General features: G+C 36.7%; 1 protein-coding gene across 1 annotated transcript; it reads right to left on the reverse strand.

Moving 5' to 3' along the window:
- Nucleotides 1-189: 189 nt before the first annotated feature.
- col28a2b (collagen, type XXVIII, alpha 2b) lies at nt 190-19,099 on the reverse strand. The gene is made up of 36 exons (XM_056750013.1): nt 18,922-19,099; nt 18,369-18,524; nt 16,976-17,529; nt 13,328-13,348; nt 13,170-13,229; nt 12,646-12,699; nt 12,518-12,562; nt 12,385-12,411; nt 12,257-12,301; nt 12,144-12,188; nt 11,980-12,033; nt 11,162-11,230; nt 11,013-11,081; nt 10,833-10,901; nt 10,179-10,247; nt 8,963-9,031; nt 8,747-8,815; nt 8,568-8,636; nt 7,364-7,435; nt 7,215-7,283; nt 6,670-6,741; nt 6,498-6,566; nt 6,296-6,364; nt 6,143-6,211; nt 5,848-5,916; nt 5,682-5,750; nt 5,174-5,242; nt 4,947-5,015; nt 4,788-4,868; nt 4,405-4,440; nt 3,628-3,664; nt 2,978-3,535; nt 2,651-2,892; nt 2,375-2,573; nt 1,453-1,638; nt 190-1,371 (listed from the first exon to the last, which is right to left on the reverse strand). Coding segments are annotated over exons 1-36 (3,588 nt in total). The 5' UTR covers nt 18,923-19,099; the 3' UTR covers nt 190-1,363.
- Between the last annotated feature and the right edge of the window lie 5,421 nt (nt 19,100-24,520).

The raw sequence follows: 24,520 nt of genomic DNA on the forward strand, positions 1-24,520 counted from the left end.
CATTTACTTCCAAAGTAACCTTGTATAAGAGAAAAATTCTTTGAAAGTTTTATCATGTAAAGTTAAGTTTCTGATTATTATCTTTTTTTTCTTATTATTTATGTCTTTCTTTCCAGGAAAAATATAAAAATATATAATATAAATTAAGATACTTACTTTTGATTTGAGATATTATGATTTTTGAAGTGCGTACCATGGGATAAGAGAAGTCGAAACAAGTACTTAATAAAGAGGTGACCTAATTTGTATTAAATTTTTCCGTTGACAGATATTTTTACTTTTTTACATTTTTAACTCTGTTAATTTAGATTTTGGTTAATTTTCTTTCTCAAGGAATGTATACTGATTTTACGAATTTTCTTATATTTGTCCTGGAAGAAGACAACAACAAAAGACGTAAGAAATATAATTTTCTGAATCGCTCTGAATTCTGAATATTCTCAGTGAATGAGTGTGTAAAAGTTTGACACACTATGACATCACAACACCTTGAGCAATTGCACCTTCATTCTAGCCCAGGAGATGTCAGTGTGCAACCTCAAAGCTACCCCAAGAAATCTACTAAAAACCAACCCCATTGCAAATCGTCTTTCTGTCAAAACCAAAATAATCCCATTTTTTTGCTAAATCTTTGCAGACTATTATTAAAAAATCATGGAAAGATGTTCATACAGTAGGTAAACATCAGACATATTGACTGTTTACAAAACACTGTTCTTAATTCTGATCAGTTTACCATGGAAAAGCCAAGCTTTTAATCCACATAAACACATTTATTAAAAAGTACAAACTAGGTACAAAATGACAAACATTTGCCATTGATGTAAACCACATTAACAACCAAAATCCCAGACCACGTTTTATTCATTACATAAGTATAAAACTCAAATTAACTTTGACAATGTATAATATTAATTGCTCACAGCGTGGAATGATGCATAATTCATTCACAAATATGTAGAATATGTGTATGCGTTTACATACTCTGAATTACATGCTGTCTTTTCTTGCATGTGTTGTGAACGGCAACTAATTTCCTATCCAAAGATAACTTGGCTCAAGCAATCCCTGTGATATCAATAATGGTAAAGAGATATAGAGAATGTATGGTTGTTTTGTGACTGATCTTGGAGCAGATTGGTTTATTAAAGAATTGAATAATTAAGAATTATTAAAAAAATATAAAACGCATGAAAAATATGTTGCCCTCTGTTGTTTTGTGATGTCTGCTGTATTGCATCATTCATATACTGTACAGACATACATACATACATATACTTTGTGTATTTCAGTGCAGGTCCATCAGTTGCATTGGCAGGTGAAGATCAAAAGACATTAATGGACTAAAGATCTGCACTGGACTTCAGCCTCCTAAAATCCAAGAGTATGAGCACATGTCAGGATGCAGTTTGAATTTGATCAGAGATAATCTTCATCAGATGGATCATTTACCTGCTCTCACACACGTCCTCTTGCACTCTTCTTCTGTGTCAAAGCGATTGCTGTTCCCATCGCACCCACCATACCAGAACTGCGCACAGGCGTTGGCCTGCCGATCGTAGTACCAGCGGATGTTATAGTCTCGACAGGGACCCTGATCCAGGAGCAGCTCACAGCGTGGGTTCAGTGGCACAATCTCTGAACATCATGATATTAACATAAGCCTTATAAAAAATACATATTATCATTGTCGGATTGAAACCTTGTGTGTCCATTTTCCATGATTTTTTTTATAAATCATTACTATTGGTCACCCTTCATGTTTGTCTGTGGGTTTTGCTTATATTTAACCACTGAAAAGTATTAAAAAGAGCTTGTCAGCTTTTTTTAATTTCCTGTAAAGTGGCAGTTTTGGACATTCAAGGTTTCTGTCCGACTGGACAGTATATCTTTAGCACAAACTTCAACTGGTGCCTTTTCATACTTAGTTCATGATATTGTTCGTTTATGATGCCATTCATGGGAGTTTTGCATCCTGCTTTGTACTTCAATTCTAAAGAAATTCAGGTAAAGCTTTACATTAAGGTTCTATTTGTTAACAATCAGTTAATGCATTTGCTAACATGATCTAACAATGATCAAGTCTTCTACAGCATTTACTAATCTTAGTTCATGTTAATTTCAGCATTTACTAAAACATTATTAAAATCCAATATTGTGTCTGAGCTAACCTGGATAATTGTAATGATAGTAACTAACATTATCAAGGATTAATAAATGCTGAAAAACTAAATTGTTCATTTGTATCTAATGTTAGCTAATGCCTTTACTACTGTTAACAAAATAGCACCTTATTGTAAAGTGATCCCAAAATGTAACTAGCAAAGACGTTTAAAAAGCATTTTCAGCTCAGTTTTGAATTATGTGTTTGTACCCTTAGGTAAAGGTTGTCGAGGGGCTGGTATGTACTGCACAGAGGTTGATGATGTAATCACAGTCGATGATGATGATGAAGATTTTCCTGATGAATGCTTGCCGTGTGTGGACGCCCCAGTAAATGTTGGGGTATCTCCTCTACCGTTGCTCTGCTCTGAAGTCTGTACGTCTGGTTTCTTAGGCAAACTCTGAACCTCCTGAGGAAAGTTTACAAACTCAAAACAGCATTAAAAAAAACTGCTAAACAGCTTTATCTTAGCGTTAGTTCACTAACCTCGGTAATGTCTGAAATATCAGTGGGTGGGGCGAAGGTGTCACCCCTCCCACTTTCATGAGTGACAGGGTTTATTCCAGAATGTGTGCCTGTACCCTCTCTGTTGCCTTTATATGTGTTGGTTTCGTAATTGTACCTGCCGTTCCCATCAATATTGTCTCCGTTTTGGAAACCATTAATGAGATTGATCAGCGCTCCATTTTCATCCTCACAGAGCTGATTGACAAGTTTAGACTCGAGGGCTGGATGTTAAGAAAATATAAGACTGTAAGGATTCTTTACTAGCAAAAAGATAGAAAGCAGATGCTTGTGTGAACAGTAGATTACCTGGCAAGGTGTTGAAGTCATCGATGTAATACAGGTGTTCACTGTCAGGGTCCGAGGCAATCAGATTAAGCTCCTGGAGGAACTCGTTCTGTGTCGGATCGCTGGCGTTAACAATTCCCAGAGCGTACATCTCGATGTTGGTCGCACGCGCCTCCCTAACAGCGAAGTCCAGCTTCACGGGTTCCCTTTTATCCGTTTGCCCGTCTGTGATGACGATGGCGACCTTTCTGACCCCTGTCCTCGCACTGTAGAACGCTTCCTGAGTAGCTTTGCGGATGGCGGTGCCCGTGTACGTGCCTTCGCCGATGTAAAGAATTCTGTGTATGGCCTGTTTCACGTCCTGTTTAGTGTTGTAGCGAGCGAGGTTAAACACAAGCTGTATCTCAAGGCTGTACAAAATCAGACCGACCCGAGTGGCGTTTCGGCCCACGGTGAGTCTGTCGACTAGCGCAGCCACAAAGTCCTTTATGATCTCAAAGTTTTCAGGACCAACGCTCTCCGAGCTGTCAATCACAAACACGAGCTCCATAGGGCGTTCTTTACATTTGACCCCACAGCCTAAAAGACAATACATTGCAAAATGTCAATCTAACGGGAATAGACTGACCTCCAGCATCATATGTCGAAAAAAATGCATGCATAGGTCATACCACAAATCTCCCGGATTATCTTGATGATCTCAGACCTCTGAAAACACAACAGTGTCTTTATAAAATATGAATTTAATATTTAAGTATTTTTACTGTACTATTCTTGTAGTTTTTCAAGAATCTGTACTCTATCAGAACTTTTTACTAAAATATAAAGCATATGTGACCCAGTCATTAAAAACCTAGCTGATATCATTTTTTGTGATATACTGTTTCTTAGATAAAATCATCCTACATAACGTAAAGATCTGTAAAATACAACCTTAATATCTTTAATTTTGGCAGAGTAAGGCCATGTCAAAGCTTGAATTCATAGTGAAGATAATGGTGGAAATCAAACTTTGATTCCCATTATGTCATAATTAGATTTGAACTGAACTTGAAAAGATTTCACAGATTGTTTTATATACACTGGTTCATACTTTTTACTCAGTTACATTTCATGAACAAATTTTTACCCTTAACCCTAAAGTACAGTACTTTAATATAGTAAAAAAGAATTTCAAAAAAAAAATGAAGTTTGTTTGATGTATAATTAAATCAACTCAAAACAACCCAAGTGCTTTTTGATATTGATATTAATTGGAAAGCACAATTAAAAACATGATTTTTGAAAACAATTACAAATGGAGTGCAAATGAACTCTATTAATGTAGAAAAGTGTTTTCATTAAATGTAGTTAAGTACAATACACTACAAAAAAATACAAAAGTACTGTCCAACTGTGATTTAACGTTTTAATAGTTTTAATATGACATGAAATATAAAACAACATACCGTTAGTCCCGGCTCCCCTTTCATTCCTATTCTGCCCTGAAAAATGTGTATAAAGTCAAACATTAAAATATCTCCAACCTCTCTGGAAGTCCTTGTGGAAGGTCCAATTAGGTGAAAATATTTCATCTCTTTGTGAGTGACATGGAGAACATCGTTTTAATAATGAAAGGTTAACTGTGTCTGATATGAAATTATTCTAGTCATATTTCCATGAAATTATAAATGAGACACATTTTTGTGTGTGATTGAATGATGTGCATAGTGTAAGTAGGTTCAGGCAGGTTAGGGACTTTGTGGATTGTCACTTTACAGACTCTCCATAACAGTTTCACAGCTGACATCAAATTTGTTTGAAAACTGACGGTAATGTTTATTTTACTAACCGATTGTCCAGGAACACCAGGATCTCCCATGTCACCTTTGATCCCCTTCAGCCCTCTCTCACCCTGTGCTCCACGATCACCCTGAGAAACAGAGATGGGTCTTTCATTAACAGGGTATATATTTTCATAAACCACAGCATACATTACAAAATCACAGACCTTTGATCCAGGGATTCCTTCTCCGGAAAGTCCCCTCGGCCCTGCCACACCCTGTGACCCCTGATCACCCTGTTAAAATGATTAGGTCCGAAAACAGGAGGAAAAACTCACTGAAAGTCTATTCCACCTTCCAGCTTAATTTTGCAAACTGATGATATTCAGTAGAATTCCTACCAGAGATTCCCAAATGTAAAAGACTTTATTCTACACGTGTGTCAGGGTCTCACCTTTGGACCCTGTAAGCCTTGTCCTGGTGGCCCAGTAGGCCCAGAAAGGCCTGGCCTTCCCATTGTGCCCTGATTTGTTCAGAAACAGATTTTTAACCACAAATCAGGTAGGAAAACATATTGAGACTCTTGTACACGCACGTTGATATAAAAGCAGCTGGATATCTGAATTGATGTTTAGGGATTACTGGGTTACATTATGAGGATTTGTTAGACAGATGTAAGAGATTTGGAGCAGATGGGTGTATGGTGGTGAATTCTGTATTATATTCATGTGATATATGCTAATGAATACAGTAAAATGCTAAATATGAGGTAAAAACAATAACTTAATCATTTAAACATATAAGAAATGATAATTTCTCAAGGAATGTTCTGGGGTATAAAAACACTGCGAGTGTAAAATTAAGGTGGGCACAAAACCTTCACTTGCTCTACGCTGACATACACATCATGCGATCATATACAAAATCTGACTTTGTGTGTTTGTAACTCCGGACTGACGTACAGGTGGTCCCTGCAGTCCTTCCCCTGGAGGTCCTTGTGGACCGGGCAATCCTCTAAAGCCAATATCACCCTGAGAACACAGTTACAGAGAAACATCTGAGTTCACACCGCTTATCTTTATCTGATACATGTGATCTGCTGTAGGTGGGACATGAGAAAGCTCATACCTTTGGTCCTGGTAAACCTATCCCCTCTTGACCAAGCTCCCCCTGAAGGCCGGGAACGCCAGGAAGACCCTGGTGTCCGAAGAACGGATGTCAACGCACAAATGCAGTACATGACCACAATAAGAAAAACGGTGGTAAGGCTTGTGGGATTAAACTATCAAGCTTTACTACTTTAAGTCCAAGTCTTCAAACAGAACATGAACTAAACAAAGTATTCTCAAGCGGAATTTTGAATTACTCAAAAATATCTGTTTAATAGAAACAGATTTTATAAAGAGCATGTGGATGTACTCACTGCAGGACCAGGATAGCCGTCTCCTTTTGTACCAGGCGGACCAGAAGGACCTGGGTCACCACGCTCACCCTTGGAAACCAAAAAATTACATTGATCGTTTTAACGTTAAAGTTTTACTTTGATACTCAAGCATATTGGAGAGCAATGGATAACCTTTGGCCCAGGAAGTCCATATCCTGTCTCTCCAACTGTACCAGCTGGACCTGATGGACCTACGTCACCCTGTCAATAACATGACGCATGTTTTTAAAAAGTGAATGATTGTAGATACTACTCAACGCTTTCTAAAAATTCTGACAAATAAAATATAATTCCCCTCATGTTTTAATAAATTAAGTTGTTGGAGGTTTCTTACCTTTGTTCCTGGTATTGCACGTCCCTGGAGTCCAGGTAAACCCTGTCTGCCAGGGATGCCCGGCTCACCCTAGAAAGAAAAGAAAATAGAAGGGAAGAAAGATGAGCTATTTCTTCCTGGTTATCTGTTTCAAACTGATTTTGAGAAAATCTAATGAGAACTATGGACCCACTTTTGATCCAGAGGGTCCAGCTATTCCCGGTGGTCCTGCTAACCCACGGATTCCCCGCTGACCCTGGTCACCCTGAAAAACAGACATTACATAGTTTGGCTCCATATTAGGTTAAAGGCTAATGAAACGGCTTCATGAGAGCAAGTTTTCTTTTCCAAAGAGCTTTTTAAAACAGGGTTTCTAATATTACAGTTGAGAAAAAACATGATTTCTATCGCTAGTCAGAGGCAAACGGTGTTAGGGGAATTCAAAACGTTCAAAACCTATATATTACTCTTTTTCTGTGGAACAAAAGCAAAACATTTTGAGAAATGTCTCTGTGGTTTTGTGTCCAAACAATGGAAATCAATGGGGTCAATGCTGTTCAGTTACCAACATTCTTCAAAATATCTTTTGTATTTTGCTGAAGAAAGAAAGTCAAATTTGGATTGACATGAGGGGGAACAAAATATTCTTATTATGGGTGAACTGTAAAACACTATATTTTAATGTGGTCGTGACAAATTTTAAACGCTAATAATTGTACAATAAAGTGAGGGAGATACTTTTTCACCCTGGATGCCCACTCCTGCCGCTCCTTCAGGACCTCTCGACCCAGCAGATCCTGGTTCTCCCTGAAATACATATAAAATTGTGTGTGCATTTGGGTAAAATTGTTTGAGATGAGAGTTATTGATTGATGTACGACTGATACCTTCTGTCCTGGAGCTCCGCCCTCTCCGGGTAAACCTGGTAATCCTGAAAATCCAGTAGCTCCAGGTTCTCCCTACAAATGCAGAAAATAACTTACAACATAATTTGTGGTCACAATGTCAGATATTACCTAGCAAGAACTCTTGTTGTGCTTTTGATAATCAATGATGCCAGTAACGCGTACCTAGTAATGCGTTACTTTAGTCTGACCACTTTTTTCAGTAGTCAAGTAATCTAACGCATTACTATTTCCAAACCAGTAATCAGATCAAAGTTACTTATCCGAGTCACTGTGCGGTACGGTTTTTGTCATTTTCCTTAGTAATAAAAATAGACTTGCGTCTCAGGGAGTGATGTCACGTACGCAACAATTCATGTTTTCACTCCACTGCCCCACTCCACTGTTTCACTCATAACATGCGAATACAACATAAGATTAGGCCAAAGAAGACATGATATCAGCCAACATGTGGTGTCATACACTTGTTTTGTTTTGTAAAATCACTCCTCGCTGCTCTAATGCTGTGAACAACAGGTTCAATGTTCATTAAACATGTTAAAAAGAATTTAATAGTTACATTTTTAAATAATGTAGATTATAAATAGTAAGTTTTGCCATTATCACAGTGTTAACAGGTAAATATGTCAGGTCAAGAAAGTCTTTATTTTATATTTTATAAAAACTATTACTTACGTTAAGTGAAGTCAAGAAACACTGTCTTTTTTCAGGAAATAGTATTTAAGTTCAACTTAAAATGTCAGGAGATACATTGTTGACATTACTGTTAAAAATAAACTTCCAATAAAGTGTTGACAAAACCGGTTGTCATTTTTATGTTGAGGCAGCTTTGGTGTTGTCGGTAGCTGCTGAATATAACTGATAAAGTAACTTGAAATCTAGTTTAGTTACTTTTAAAACCAAGTAATGTATAAGTAACGAAATTACTTTTTTAAAAGAGTAATCAGTAATCAGATTACTTCTTTAAAGTAACTGTGGCAACACTGTTGATAATATAGATGATGCCCACAGTGTTTTGAATGCTAATAATTTCTATAAACAGTTTGATAGAAAATTACAAAGCCAAACATGCTAACATAACCAAGCACAGATAGAATATTAAAAACAACAGAAATTAGGAAAAACTAAAAATTATGGCCAGTGAGTACTTTTATACAGGCCTGAAAGTGAAGTGAAGCAGACTTACTTTGGGACCCTGTTCTCCTTGTCCTCTATCTCCTGGTGTCCCAATCTCACCTGGTAAACCTTGATCCCCCTTAAGCAGCACATTTTCAAACATACACATGGTTTGGTCATCACACAGTGTCTATCTCTATTACTTTCTGATATTGTGACAGTGTTTAAAGCATGATGGGAAATTCTTGCCTTTGGTCCAGGGTAGCCCTCACCCTGTGGCCCTCTGCTTCCGGGGGGTCCACGTGGTCCTTCCACACCCTGGAAAAACAAACTACAGTTTAAGCAAACCCAACAATTCATCAATCATATTTGATGTCGATATACAATACAGTAGGTGTTACAGTGTATTATCATTTAAACATACTGTACAGTAAGGCACTATTGTAAATTCAAGTTTAACTATACCTTCTCTCCTGGGATGCCTGATCCAGGAAGCCCAACTTGTCCTGGGGGCCCATAAGGACCAACATCACCCTTAAGAGAACATAGACCAAAACAGTCTTATGTTTGCACACGCATACATATAACTGCTTTTCCACAATTCAGATTGTAAGTTAGAAAACTGAAAATAATGCCAAAAAAATGTGAGAAAGGCAAGAAAAATAACCAGAAACTAGTTAATATCTTAATAGTTTATTAGCTATCTGTCAAAACAAGACTTCAAGTCTGGTGATTTTGGTTCCTTGAAGTTATCGTAAAATAGTGTACCTTTTACAGTGTTTTAAGGTTGTCTACTTTTTGTAACAGATGAAAGACAACAACAGTAATAAAGAAAAAAATGAGTTTTTTTGTAAAATTTCTAATAAAACCATAGACACTAGGGTGTGTAATGATGTGACGTGTTACTCAAGCCAGGTCCCGGAAACCAAAAGAAAAGATTAAAGGCACAACATTAATATGAACAAACAAATCTGTCAGATCATGTTGAGTCTAGTTATTATTCAAAGAATAAACCATTGATACTCTGGTCTTTTTTCATAGCCACAGCCTGAGTACTCATTACGGGAAGCTGGGATACATTCATTCAAAACATCAGATAGGAAAAAAATGACATTAAAGGGTTACTTCACCCAAAAATAAAATTTCTGTTAACCTTTCCTCAACTTCGAGTTGTTCCAAATGTGTATTAATTTCTTTGTTCTGAAGAACACAGAGAAAGATATTTGGAATAATGCTTATAACCAAACAGATCTCAACACCCATTGACTACCATAGTAGGAAAAAAAACAATGGTAGTAAAAAATGCCCCAGAACTGTTTGCTGTCCTACATTTAAAATGTCTTCTTTTGTGTTCAACCAAACAAAAAACATAATAATAAGTATTTGTTCCTACTATGGAAGTCAATGTGTCTTGAGATCTGTTTGGTTATAAGTATTATTCCAAATATCTTTCTTTGTGTTTATCAAAACAGAAACATATATACAGATTTGGAACAACTAGAAGGTGATTAATGAAGACCGAATTTTCATTTTTGGGTGAAGTTTCACTTTAAGAGTTCAAGACAGCTCAAAAGCACTTCAACTCAAAAATCAGAAAACGCCACTGTTTGTTTGGAAGAAAACTCAAGCCAGCATGTTTGCTCTGCTAGTAAGTCGTATAACAATGTTCTTAATGTTTTACCTTTTCTCCTTTAATAGCTGGACCTATTGGCCCTCTGGGTCCCTTTGGCCCCTCCAGGCCCCTCTCTCCCTGTTAAACACAAAACACACTATATTGATAGCAAACATGGGAGAATAGACAGAAAATATTGATAGCAATCATGAGAGAATAGAGAAAAACATGAGCAGAAGTCAAACTTTGAGGAAGAGCCACATTACTGATTCCTTATACACTCAAACCAAAAATTATTCAGACACCAGATACTGTATCATTTTTTATATTTTTTTACCAGTGGGTGCAGAAAACTTTATGTAAAAGAGGAGAGCAAAATAAAGCGAACTGTGACATATTATACCCAAAACCCTTGACACAGTGGACTATCAGTCAAATTGACAAAGATCATTGGCATCCAAAATTATTCAGGCACTTTGACCAGATCCTAATACGACCATTTTTACAACACAGATTGAACAAAACTAAACATTGCTTCGTAATTGTGTACACAAATGCAACATACCTTTCTATCAAAGTTATCCGAAATTATCAAGATAATTTTGTTCTGACACAGTTCTTGTCATGATTTATTTCCATTTTCCAAACTATAGCAAATACCTGTGATAATGTGAGAAATGTTGAAGGTATCTGACTAAAATTTGGTTTGACTGTAGTTTGTACCTTTGACCCTGGAAACCCTTCTCCTGGCGGTCCCTTCTCCCCTGGTATACCCTGAGGTCCCTGTGGTCCCTTTAAAGCAAACAGAAACAGGACAGATCATTGAATGGTGAGTAATGTACATCATGCAATAATAGATGAAAATGAAAAATCACGCAGTCTTTCTTGATGCTATTTTGTTACCGGTAGGCCTGGCCCCCCAAGCCCGGGAGGCCCGGGAGGACCCAGTCTGCCTTGTAACCCCACATCACCCTACAGAACAAGAAAACACATGTGCATGAGTTCATAAACACAGTATCTGAGCATCTGATTTCATGACAATTCAAGTCTACCTTTGGTCCAGGAAGGCCAATCCCAGTCTCACCCTGGATTCCTGGTGGTCCGGGAAAGCCTCTCTCCCCCTGAACAACCAGAAACATTCAAAATGAAAACGGTTGCAATATTTATGTATGAAGATGCTGCTGAAGAGACTGAATTCCTATTTATTCCTTTTCTAAACATAAAGGATATAATTTCGTTTGCGTGAGCCATTGGTTCAAGCAAGAAAATTAACTCCTAAGGTAGATGCAAAGTCATCTGTGAAATACCAAAATAATTAAAGCATATACATTATTAAAATCATTTCATGATTGAAATCCATATCATGCCGTTAGGCACTAATGTCTGTCCGGGCACATGCACACAAGCGGTCTTTGAAAACAAATGGCTCATGTCAGTCATTTCGAATTAAAGTCTGCAATTACTGTGTTCAGAGCCATTAGGCGAAACACTTTCACGTGTCAAACACACATGTCCTACTGCAAGTTCAGACATTAATCTGTTGCTCGGCTAGAACATGACAGCCATCATTAAGTCTAAAGAAGAACATTCCAGAAAAAATAATTAGTGTTTAGAAGCGCAAATCTGCACTGACAGACAGCTAGAGGATTTATAGTTTTGAAAATCAATTTTTAAAATAACAAATAAAATAATGATGACTGTTTCTCCTACATGCCAACGTATAAATGGAATATTTCTATCAGACAAGAATTGGAAGCAAAGTTTATGATAATTGGTCCCAAATATTTCCCAATGTGGCCTCATATATTTGCATGTTGCAAAAGTCCTCTTTTACTCTTTTGAAAGACTAAGATTGCCAAATGAAACTCACTTTTTTGCCAGGTGGGCCCTCAGGGCCGGTGTCCCCACTGGGTCCAGATAAACCCTGCAAAAATACAAGAAAGCTTTACACAAGGGTAACGCGGGAAAGTGCTCATGACAAACAGTAAAATGCTTTTTTGTCACTAATGAATTCAGATCATGATGAAGACAAACCTGCAGTCCTCGACTTCCTCTGATACCAACGGGACCCTCAGGACCCTGTAAAGATATCAGATATTAGCAGACATTTGCAGAATATTGTAAAAGTGTACAGAAATCTCACTAACTCTGTCTCCTTTGATTCCTGGTGTTCCACATTCTCCTCGTTCACCCTTAAGAAAGGAAAAACAATAGACATCACACACAGACATATACGGATCATGGTGAAGAAGAAGACTATAATAAAGTTGATTACCTTCTCTGCTCTTTCCCCAGGTTTCCCCTGATGACAGATACAGAACATACGGTGAGAGACACACATTACACAAACAAGATTATAAAAAATATATAACAAAGGATCTGCAGCGATATGTTCAGGACTGATTCACCTCTGAACCATCTCGTCCGGGAGGACCGCTGAACCCACTCTCCCCCTGCAAGAAGCACATCGTGTTTAAAGATAACATGCACCCATAGTTTATAAAGATAAGAGTTTATTAAAAAACAAAACTGTGACCTTCTGTCCTTTGGGTCCTGGGCTTCCATTATCTCCAGGTCGACCCTTTTTACCCTGCGGTTGAAAGAAATTGCGAAAAGAAATGATGACATGCCATGATATACTGTAGCGTAAATATTCAAATGTTTCTCAAGAAACACATTTGTTGGAGTGACGCAGTCTACTGGGAGCAGAAATGTTTTAATATTTTTAGATTTAGGTCTAGACTAGATCACTTGATGCTATATACACCCAAAAATACATAATTTGTTATGATTGGCAGGAGTAGATGAACAAGCTCCCGGTCAACCACATCTCTCACAACTTTCAAAGGACTACTTAAAACCAATCTCAAACCAGTAACTTTATATTGGCACCTATTGTGTTATTGCTCCTGTATAACATTTTGCTTATTTCTCCTTAAACTCTTTAAGTCACTTTGGATAAAAGTGTCTGCTTAATGACTAAATGTAGATGTAAGTAAAGGTTGTGTATGTACATTATTTGTTTTTTTTTAGCTTTTTTTATAAAGATTGAGCACTTACAGCAGGTCCACCGGCCCCCTTTTCTCCTTTCTCACAAGTGCATTGTGGTGAAAGATGGCACTGTTGGAACATACACAAACAGACATGAGCTGTAGATGACAAATATTCTCACTTCTAAATAATTTTGCCTTTATGAATTTTGTTTAAAAAATACTTACCACATCATTGACCACTTCAGTCTAGGAGGGAAAAGAGTGAAAAAGGCAAAGTTACAATATGTACAAGAGCAAAAAAAATTCACACACATTTTTCAAATAACTGAACTGAGAATCCTTCAAGCTGCTGCATGCAATGATGAAAAAATTTATGTTCATTGAAATATAATTTAATATAATATTGGCCTAAAAAGTATTGGAAAAGATTCAACTTATGAAAAATAGAAATGTTGCCTCAGAAAGAAACTGAAATAAGTTTAAAGCAGTAAATTATAATAATAAAGAAAAACTAAAATAACAATGTATTAATCTTACATAGCGACATAAAAAATAAACTAATAAATAACAAAATGACAAAAGCATAAAGCAAACTTGCTAAAAATGAACATAAAACTAAAAATCTACAAATAAAAGCTAATTTAAAATATTAATAAAACTAAACAAAACCAGAAGCAAAACTATAATAATTTTGGATTGAACAAATATTTATGACAGAAAAGCTCAACACACATAGCCTAAATGTCACATATACAGTATACTATATTTATGTTAACAGTGAAATTTAGTTTTTTATAAGAAACAGAGAATTTAACAAGAAATTTGATGCGTTCATATCTAACTTCTGATTTCAGATTTTCTTCATTGGAAGCTGAGTCTCTACAGGAGACACAAAAACAATGTGTTTCTGAATGTGTCTAAAATAAACTTGTGCATACTCATGCAAACATTTATTTGATTCTTGACATGAGATGCTGTCATGTAAATTGATGGAAAGTATTAAATTTAACATATATTTATACAATAAAAACCAGGCCAAGATCATTTTTCATTTGAAGCTTACTGATGACAGACAGATGCATCACTCAAACAACAGATCACAGAGAACCATAACAACAAAGGAATTTCACTACAAGCTTGACTATTAACCACACACATCTGACATAAACACAATAGAAAAGTGTATTGCCCTTTTTGAAATGTAACATTTATATAACCACTTAATAAACAGAAAGTTGATGAGCTGAGAGGATTACAGTATTGCATGGGATTTATGTCTGGCCTGTGATTAAACATCTTGATTGTGTTTTTCTTGTCTCTGTATCAAGCACCTGCATCAACAGTTTCTTCAGAGCTGTAGCGTGCAGAAGCCCGCGTGACATATTCCTCCTGCATGCAGAATCATGCAACTCATAGCACCCTTAAGTCAACGAGCAACAGCTGTTTGCAAAAAAATATTCTGCTCAAATTCAAGCAAACCGACTGGAAAAAACTGGTAATACAAAAATTCCTGATCGTAATTTTTCTTTTCAAATACCGCAAAATGATCGAGCCAACAGAAATTCCCAAAGGTCTCCTGTCTGCTCCTTTGACAGCCCTCGATAAAAGTGATGTTTATTCAGAAAACTTATCACAACACTTAAGCCAAACTTTCTCCGCGATCTGCTTTCCATTATCAGAGATCATAAGGAACATCCAGAATGGCATGACGGGGCTGGCCAGCATTCAGTCATAAAGGTTTCTTGACCATATGCAGATGCTGTGAGACACAGAAAGGTTACATCACCAGACTGCCTCTCATTCTACTCCAGACCTGCTGAGAGTCAGCGGTTCTGTCTATTGTCTTCCAGCAGGATACAATGCTCAAAATGTTGTGTGAAGTTAAACGGAACTATCAGAGAATTTCTTTTAAAACTATATGAGGAACAGATGTGTAAAAATGTGGCAGACATCTGGTCAGGAACAAATGCACTACATAACGGGAACAATAGCCTCAGAAATAGACATAGACCTTGCTTTTGGGAAAACAAACACACACTATTAAAAGTCCAGTGTATGAAATTTAGTTGCATCCAGTGGTGAAGTTGCAAACTGAAACCAACTGCTTACTCCACCAGAGTCCTACATGTCGGGTGAACCGCTAATATTTGATGTAACGGTGGAATAATAATATTCACATGTCATTTGCGGTTCGGGTCGGGAATAAAACAGACGTGGCCGGAATGTGGGTCCAGTAGCTAAATATAAATTATTTAACATTCTGTCTGTCACAGACATGTAACGTTTTGAGCATATGAAATAATCAAATACGAAATTGTTCATTTTTAAAGTTTTGGTACATGCAAAATGTTTTTTAAGTCAAGCACCCTTTTATGCTTTTGTTATGTTTTTTTGTTTAATTCATTGAAAAATCTTTAAAGGCTTCATGATTATTAATGTAGGCCTACTTTTTTCTTAATTTATTAAAGACCCCTCCCTTTCATAGGACTACCGTGGCTGATACAGGATGTAGATGTTGTCACGTTTTTTGCTTCTTTGCTAACAAACGCTTAAGGTAACTTTACACCTATAAAGACATAGTATGTATATTGTATTCCATTTCAATGGATCCTCCAAAAAATGACACATTGGACCTTTAAATGATACATCTTGCACTCTTTGCTTACACAAATTTTTTCTTAAATGCAATCAAGCCAAGAAATATCATAGTTTCCTTAAGTAGTCCACCTACCATTTAAATCAGAGGGAATATGGCAGGTGATTACACTGTATTTTATTACAACAACATTTTTAAGTTCAGTCAAATTGGCTCGACAAGTCATTTCAATTTACTATTTTAATCTTGCATCAACAAAATAAGAAACTTTAATGTACAGTAACTCACCACTGGAAAAAAAACAGTAAATTAAAAGGATTGAAATAACCATTTGATTGTATGTAAAATAAAACATCTTCCTTTGTTATTTAAATTTTATAACAATCAAATACATTTTTACAGTATAGCATCACCTGTTTAATTTTGCAGGTTTACCAACTAGACCAGCACCAACATAAACCAGTCTGGACTTTTTCACCTGTGTATTTCAATGGATTTGAACTCGTATTTTTTATTGTGGCTTGACGACAGAAAAGAATGGGCCAAGGTTGGAGATACAGAAAAAGACATTCGCCAGACCTGAACCTGCTAACTTCATGAACTTATTCAACCTTACAGTAAGCATTTCAACCCCTAAGTTAGTGTGCCCTAACCTCATCCCACAATCAAGTTCATTCATAAGTTCAATAGGTTTTTCTATTACCTCAGGACAGATAAAAAGATAAGACATGTGCATAGTTACCTGATACTTAAGAGTGCATGTCCTCAGGTAGCACCAAAAATTCCTTGAATCCTCTATTTGTGCACAATCTGAACTTAACTTCAAATGAAGCATCACATATACATATCCAAGTTGTTTTCCAAAAATCAAAGGTTTTCACGGCTTGCAAACATTCCCATTGGGTTGAAACATAACTAAGCCACAGCTGTGTGCCATAAAATACTTATTTTTGGCCATAGAAAAAAGCAGTTAAACTATTTGCATGCAGTTTCTCTTCTAAATATTGCTTTTGGTTTGTTTTAGTTTTGTATTAGTTGTCCAATGTGATTTATAGTGCATTCAAGCTATTGTTAAGAGTATGTGCATTCATTCATCATGCTTGGTATTTAAGTACTTAAGTAGAAAATAAAAACACATTATTGAGATCTCTTCAGCTCCTCTTCTCTGGAGGTAAATTTAGTAGCAAAAGACTCATCTCATCACATTGCTATCTAGGAGAAACAATTGCTATGTTAAAGAGAGCTTAATTGTGTTTCAGAAAAATAGAAAGACTCACAATTTCTTTGACTATCTTGTCCACAACTGCCTTGTCCTGTAGGTTGTGTACGAAGCGGACGGCTGGAGAACTGGCCAGTTGACGCAACTGTTCCACATTGGCAGAGGGTGTGAAACTTACTGTGAAGAATTTAATCCCCTGGTTCTTAGCATCAGCCAAAGCAGAGAATATGTCAGGATTTTTTGGGTGAGAGACGCCGTCGTACATCAGGATGGCTATCTTCACTGTACCAGGGCCAGATTCCTCCAGGTATATACGTGTGAGGTTGGTGATGGCATAGGTGGTGTAGGTGCCATGCCCTATGTATGGAATGGGTGCGATGCGGTCGTGAAAAGTGGGCACACCCTTCCAATCCTTAAAGGATTGCTCAGTGATCACGTGACTGCTGTACTGCAGGAGGGCAGTTCTGAAGTTCAGGCTCTGCTCGGTTTGAAGGCGAATGTTCTGGATCTGGTCCACAAGATCAGTAACGAAGCGCTTCTCCTGAGCGTGGTTGTCTTTGGCGCTCTCCGAGCTGTCCACTAAGAACGCCAGCTCCAAATTACAATCCCCGTCTGAAATTAGAGACCGCGACAAAGAAATTTAGATGGTCAGTATTTACTCACCCTGGTGTGGTCCAAGCAAAACAAAATGTTGTCCCTTTGTTGCAAAATTCCAATCGAATTGTCTTGAGACGCATCAGGTTGGAACCTAAACCTATCAAGTGTCACAGATTCTCATCTGCAAATTTGCAAATTGCCACCAAATTTGATTTAGAGCTATTGTTGGAGGATTTCTTTTGTGAATAATGACTAAATCTTTGTCTTAACTTTGGCTAGTTTGTCATACAGAGCAAAGTGAATGTTTGACTTTTTATTTTTTGATCTTGACGAATCACTAACTGTTGTTATTGTATAAACAAAACACTGCTTTACATAAAAGGCTATTGGTTTGTAATGACAAGTCTCATTTTTGGGGGTGAGACTTCGGCAAGAATACAAAAGTAACCATAACCTTACCAAAATAGTACAATGGATAGTTTTGGGATGTTGTGACTAAACTGTGACCTTCTAGTACACCTTCAGTGTGAAATGTTCAGATATAAAAGGACAGCCAGGTATTCAATTCATATCCTTTGAGCTGTTTAAGAAAGACATGGTAAATACCAAGTGTCTGCCAAACACAAATGTAAAGTTAAGAGATCCATATATACAGGAGCCCAGTCTCCAGTAATTCACCTTTATGAGGAAGAAGAAACTGTCAGAAAGGAAACTTGCCCCGGCACAATGAGAGACATTTATATCAAACCCAGAAGCTTGTAGGGTGACAGGGGGTTGAGCAACCTGATCAAAATATTTATAAAGATGGTATAGAAAAATGTGTTGTAAGCAAGCTGGCTACTGTGATTATTTACCGTTGTTTTTTGGGATGACATTAGAAGTTATAGGTTTATTTTTGCTTCTTCTGTTCCCCTTTCTTTCTGGATCTTCATCAAGACCATCCAGCTGCGACAAAACAAACTGCAGTCCAAACAGCAGAACCAGCCAATGCAAACACAACTGCACCATCACTAAACAACAAACACACACTAGATTAATGAATAATGACTTACATATGAATTATGTGCATTGCTACTTTTAAACCATTAAGCATCAATTCTCAAAATAACCTTTTTTAATAGTAGATTGGTGGTTTGTCTTAAATCATGCCTAAAGTGTGATTCTTGTATTACCAACTGATTTATTATTCTCATCAAAAACATAATTTAACATCAATGAATCAACTAAATCAATTAGGTTATCCTAGAATACAAATACTTTTAAGACCACTATCTACTTTTACATTAGCCGTCATCTCATGTAGAAACAAAGTGACTCCTCCTGAGATATTAATAATGACATATTCATCTATTAACTGTGCTTAAACATCCCTTAATAAAACAAGCACCTGATTAAACTTGTACTTACTGTATGTGACAGCATTAATCCAACAGCAGAACAAGAGAGATCAAATACTCCTGGCACGCTTTTACACCCTCTTCTTTGATTCTATGCTCTTCATGCAAAAAAAAACATGCCATGAACATGTGTGCAAATGTGAGTCCGCGAGTAGAGTCCTATATTTAACATGTGTGAAATACATCTGCTGGATGCTGCCATCCAGAGGGAAATAAAGTTTAACAAATTATCCAGAGCTCCACCTTCACTCAACCAACTCACCTCCCCAATATTTGTTATTATTTAATGTATATAAATGCAAATACGTTTTTATTTGGTTCACCGCCTTTCATTTAAATAGTTATTAGATATTAATTTTATATATTAAACCGCGAGATCACGTCAAAAGCATAATAAGCAGTCTACTCTCGCGGTATTTTGATGTCACGCACTGATGATGGGTCAGCGGCAGCGCTGCGTTTTTTATGATTCACATGTTGTTTATCTTGCGTACTTACCTCAAAAATCCACAAATGAACGAAAATATACTAAAATACATCAATTTGAAAAGGTTCAGTGTTACGCCCGAGCAAAGGAAACACATTGCTGTTGGGACTGTGGATAAATGTTGTGTTAGTTTGTTGTAGTGTCTCCGCTTTCAAGCCAAACATGAGAAACAACCGTCTTTTCTATTCACGTTTATTTTAAGAGCGTATTTCAAACCTAGTAAACCCTACATTGAAGAGTTTAATACAATTTTGTGGAGGGTTAAACAAGTGAATGTAACGTAAATTTTGAGTACGCACAGTTTCATCAGAGGCACGTGTTTGTTTGAGCATGCGCAATTGCGCATATTCATGGCTGGCTCGACAGATGAGTTAAATGTTAGAGCTTGTTGCAGTATGGGTTCAACCGCTTCTTGATAGAACACAGGCACTATAACAATAATAGTTTCGAAACTGTTATAAATAACATATTTTTTAAATAATATTTTATTTATTGTCGTATTGTACAATTAATAACTGAATGAAAACATCTGCTGTTGCTATTTAAAGAATTCTGGAAATCTGGTGCAATAGGTTTTACACTAAAAACTTTTCAACAGTAGGTTGAAACCTTACGCAAGGTAGAAAACTGGCTGTGTCTCAAAATTGCTGAAATGATGCATGTGAGATTTCCAGAATAGATGGTCATAACTCTTGTGTGATGTGTTGCTATTATGCACAGAAACATCTCACCAGTGGATCATGGTGAAAAGCACAATAAAGAAATTAGACGAAGACAGAACATGAACTGTTCACAGAACACCTGGGTGAAATTAAACAAGTGAATCTGAGAATAAACATGAATTCCGTTTCATGCCAGTGGTGACGACAGGGCTCAAATGTGGAAAGAATCCTCCATAAACTATTCTTAGATATTTTTTTGTGTGAAACGTCACAGACATCACGCACAGCTGAATACATGTGTTAACTCTCAGTACAGGTCGTAAAGTCCTTTGTTTTATGGTCAATTAATTTCATTTCAGTTTCATTTATACTTATGTGCCATGAGAGGGCAGCGCAACATTGTGTTTTTATGTTTTTAGTTCTAAGATACAGCCATTAGAGGGCGTATGAAACTGAACTGTGCTTCTATTGACTGTGTTGAAAACAAATTTAACAGTTTCAGCTAAATCAAAATCTCTCCAAACTTTAACTTTGAATAAAAGGAAAAAATAATTCCTTTTTCAGTGCATAAAGATTGCACTGAAAAGTAATAAACTGCAATCAGCGCAGATTTTAAAAACAATATAATTTACAATAATAAAAGCCTTAGACATCATTTAGGCAATAAATAGGTATAAATTAAATCTAATCTTAATAAAGTACAGTATGTCACTTCGTGCTAAGGTATGCAATGCATATAATACAGTGAATTTAGTTATTAGCAGCTTTGAAATTTGAAGCCATTGTTGTGTTGCATTAATATGATTGTTCTCATTCTGTTTTGTAGTGAAGTGTATACAGAGTTAAAATCAAGAAATCATATTTGAAAGAAAAATGTTTTCCTAAACTTTTCTGCTTGGCCTCATCTTGGTGTCAACACATCTCTCTATAGACCCGCTCCCGGCACAGGTAGACTGTCTGTACAACCGAAAAATAATGAAGTAATAACGTTTCAGAATGAAGTCAGTTTGAAGCTCTGTGTAATATATTATCCAGTCCATTCTGACTAAGCATTCATTTCAGAGTGATATGTGACACAAAAATAGCCTATAACTTAGTTTAAACTTTCTATAAATTTCAGTTTAAACTGTAATTTATTATTATTTTGTTTAAATATTTTAATATACGAAGTAGCAACCTGTTTATTAGAGTTTAATTTATAGGCTGCTGCAATACATATTTGCAAAGAGAAAATAGCATTGTAGAAAGTGGACCAATTTAATGTAAATTTCCTCCTGCATTTCTGCTATAATCCTTTTTAAGACTGAATTTTAACAAAGAAAAAGAGTTAAATCCATTTTCTACTAGGTTCTGTGATGTGCGTAGAATTCAATGCGTCAAGAAACAATAGTGTCTGACATGCCTATTGTCATAACATTTAATGTCTTTTCCTTTTATTATAATGATAATCTCATTTCTTAAAAGGGGAATATTAAAGACTTTGGGAGGAACTGGGAGTTTTTGATATTTGTATTAAACCAAAAATGACATAATCTGATTGGACTAACATTCCTCCCATTTTCCTATCATCTCCTCTTAACAAGCAATTTATAGAATATGTAATGAAACTGGCACAGGAGCTGATCGAGATATTTTGTGCTTGTAATTCATTCATAAAGCTTGTTTATTTCTCTTGTAGCGTCTCCCTCACTCCTCAAGGGGGGTGGTGTAAAAGGGGCCAAAGGCTCTATTGCTGTCGTGTTAGTTGACATGCAAGCTATGAATTATCAAGGAAAAAGAGTCAATTATCCAGGTCTGAGAAAGACCCGGTTCACTGTGGCCCCAAGGCCTTACGAATTTACAAAATCATTTCATGGGAAGGAACGCAGAGGTGCCATGGGAGACCTGAGATGGGGGTTACAATCAGGACAGGAAAAACATATTGACCTCCTAGATAATAATCCATAATTATAAATAGCACATGAAGTGATTTTGTTTAGATGGAAAGCTTTACAGTGGCAGGCAACATTTTAAAAAGTCTAATTTCTTATTCTTCCTATATATTTATTTTGAAAATTGGTTCTGATTGATGGTTATTCATCAAATATAATAGATGGATGGAATAGACATTACAATCTTACAACATTCGCAACCGAGCAATGCTACGCATATTTGCTTGGTTGAATATTTCCAGTCTAGTACCCTGATGAGCTAATAAAAATTGACATGAAAATAGAAATAAAATCTATTTCTATTTCTTAAGGATGCAAATTGGGATATGTTTAGGTTAGGGAAATAATGGCAATGACAGTTTATGAATGATTTTAGGCTGTAAAGTATCTGTAAAGTTTTGAAGCCATGTTTTTTTGTGAAATATTTGAATATATTTATGCCATATGGCCAGAATTGCCCTTTTATCAGCACTATATCACTTTGGCTCCCCAAGGGGCTTTAGACGCATGCTGGGGATTGATTTTGCCAAGTGCAGGTCAAAAGCAACTCCTTGCAAATTGGATTGTACATTTACTTGTTCACAAACACATAACACCACATCGCCGTGCTGATCATTACAATAGCACATTCGGAAAAAGTATAATGTAGCTGTCAAGAACTAGAACCTTTGATGGAGTGTAAAGTTTTATTCACCAGCCTCACAAGTCTGTTTAATTTTGCTGCTTTATTCACGGCCGATTGGATTTGATTCTTCTGATCTCTCTATCTCCTATACAGTTGCTTGAGAAAAGAGAAGAAACGCTTGAACCTCTTCCGAAGAGGTGAGCTCCATCTCCACTCAGGGCTTAAGTGACAGGTAAATTGCAAGTTAAGTGGGGAACACAGCCTTCTAACAAGAGGCTTCAAGCTGCCGCAAATCCTCCTTAGTCTCTAATCTGAATACAAAAGCTCGAGGCGGGGTGGATTAAATTTGACCCCTGAATGAGGTGTTTGTTCCAGCCAAGGAGCCACTTTAGCGGAGAGGAGAGAGCCAGGTTTACGTTTCCTTTTGTGCGTCGCGGCCGCATTTAAAAACAACAGGACCGCAATGAATTCTACACAAAGGCTCATTTTCCACAGGACAAAAGAATATGTTGAGCCACTGGCTTCACCCGCAAGCTCGACTATTTACAGGAGTCTTTGCTGTGGTGGATTCTAAAAGACTGTTTATTTAATTGGGGATAAAACGGGCGCTGCTATTCGCGGTGTAGGAAAGCAAATCCTGCTTTTTCTTTCGTGACAGGCTGAAAGGGGAGATGGGCCGCGGTGAGGCAGATGCAGAGAGCAGGAACGGGGAAAGCGCTTTTGGGTTGTCAAGTTTGTAAAAGCTTAGAGTCAAACCTATCCGGGTTCAGGGAAGAGAAGTCGGGCGTTAGGGAGGCAAAATGACTCCTGATAGAAGGTGTTTGCGGCTCAAGTCAGAGGGAATCGTCTTCGCTCGCAGGATGAGGGTTGGACTAATTGATTCTCTGAAGTGTCTTGTCGTAGATTATGAACGCAGGTACGACTGGATCCTAAAAACGCACACACAGGCAAGCGTTGTCAGGAAAGCCTTACGGAATCAAAGGGGAAGATGTGACCTGCCAAACATACCGTGAAAATGCTGGGATAAGAGGATGGATGTGGGGGTGTTTGAGCTGATTTAGTTTATAGCAGGTGTAAGGAGTCATCTTTTAACAGTTTGGTTTTTTTTCTTGCTAAAAAAGAATTTTCTTTGACACATTTTAGCTGCTGTGACGTTAAAGTCCTAAAAAAATCTTAATTAAAGTTTGTGACTTTTAATAAAAGTCAGCATTAAGGTTATTTATAGGCTAAAGTTTGCCTTTGGATGTTATAAGCATTCACTTACAGGCTCTCAAAAAACAATCTACGAATTTGATGACATCATTCTGCACTTCAGCTTGTCACAAAATTTCATCCAATCAAATTCTCTTTAGAATTGTAAGCGGCTGCCCTCTACATTATAGACCCTTCTTCAAGATGTAAACACTGGTCAAGAAGCACTTCTGGTTTCATTGCTTATATAATTATATTTACATTTAGTCATTTAGCAGACACTTTTATCCAAAGAGTTTAGGGAGCAATAAGCGATATGTCATACAGGAGCAATAATACAGTAGGTGCCAATACAAAGTTACTGGTTTCAACAAAAGCTAGACCACTGCTTGTTGAGAGAGAGTTTTTTTTATCTTAAAGATATTTTGTTAGCACTTTATTTTACAGTCCTGTTTCCCATGTACATACTGTATACTTATTACAGTAAATATAATAAGTGGGTAATAACTAGGTAATAACCCTGAACCCACCCCTAAACCTAAAGTAAGCCTCAGGTAAGTGCAGTGTAAGTATACTATAGGAACACGTACTGTAAAATAATGTGCAAACAATATTTTTTTTATTTTTATTATAAAATTTCCGGATAGTCTAGTATTAAGTTTTCTTCTGGACCAGCGCTGTTCACGTTTTCCAAAGTGGTCTATAAAGCACCT

The sequence above is a fragment of the Triplophysa dalaica genome, chromosome 6 (genome assembly GCF_015846415.1).
Source record: "Triplophysa dalaica isolate WHDGS20190420 chromosome 6, ASM1584641v1, whole genome shotgun sequence".
In the NCBI taxonomy this organism is placed as follows: Eukaryota; Metazoa; Chordata; class Actinopteri; order Cypriniformes; family Nemacheilidae; genus Triplophysa; species Triplophysa dalaica.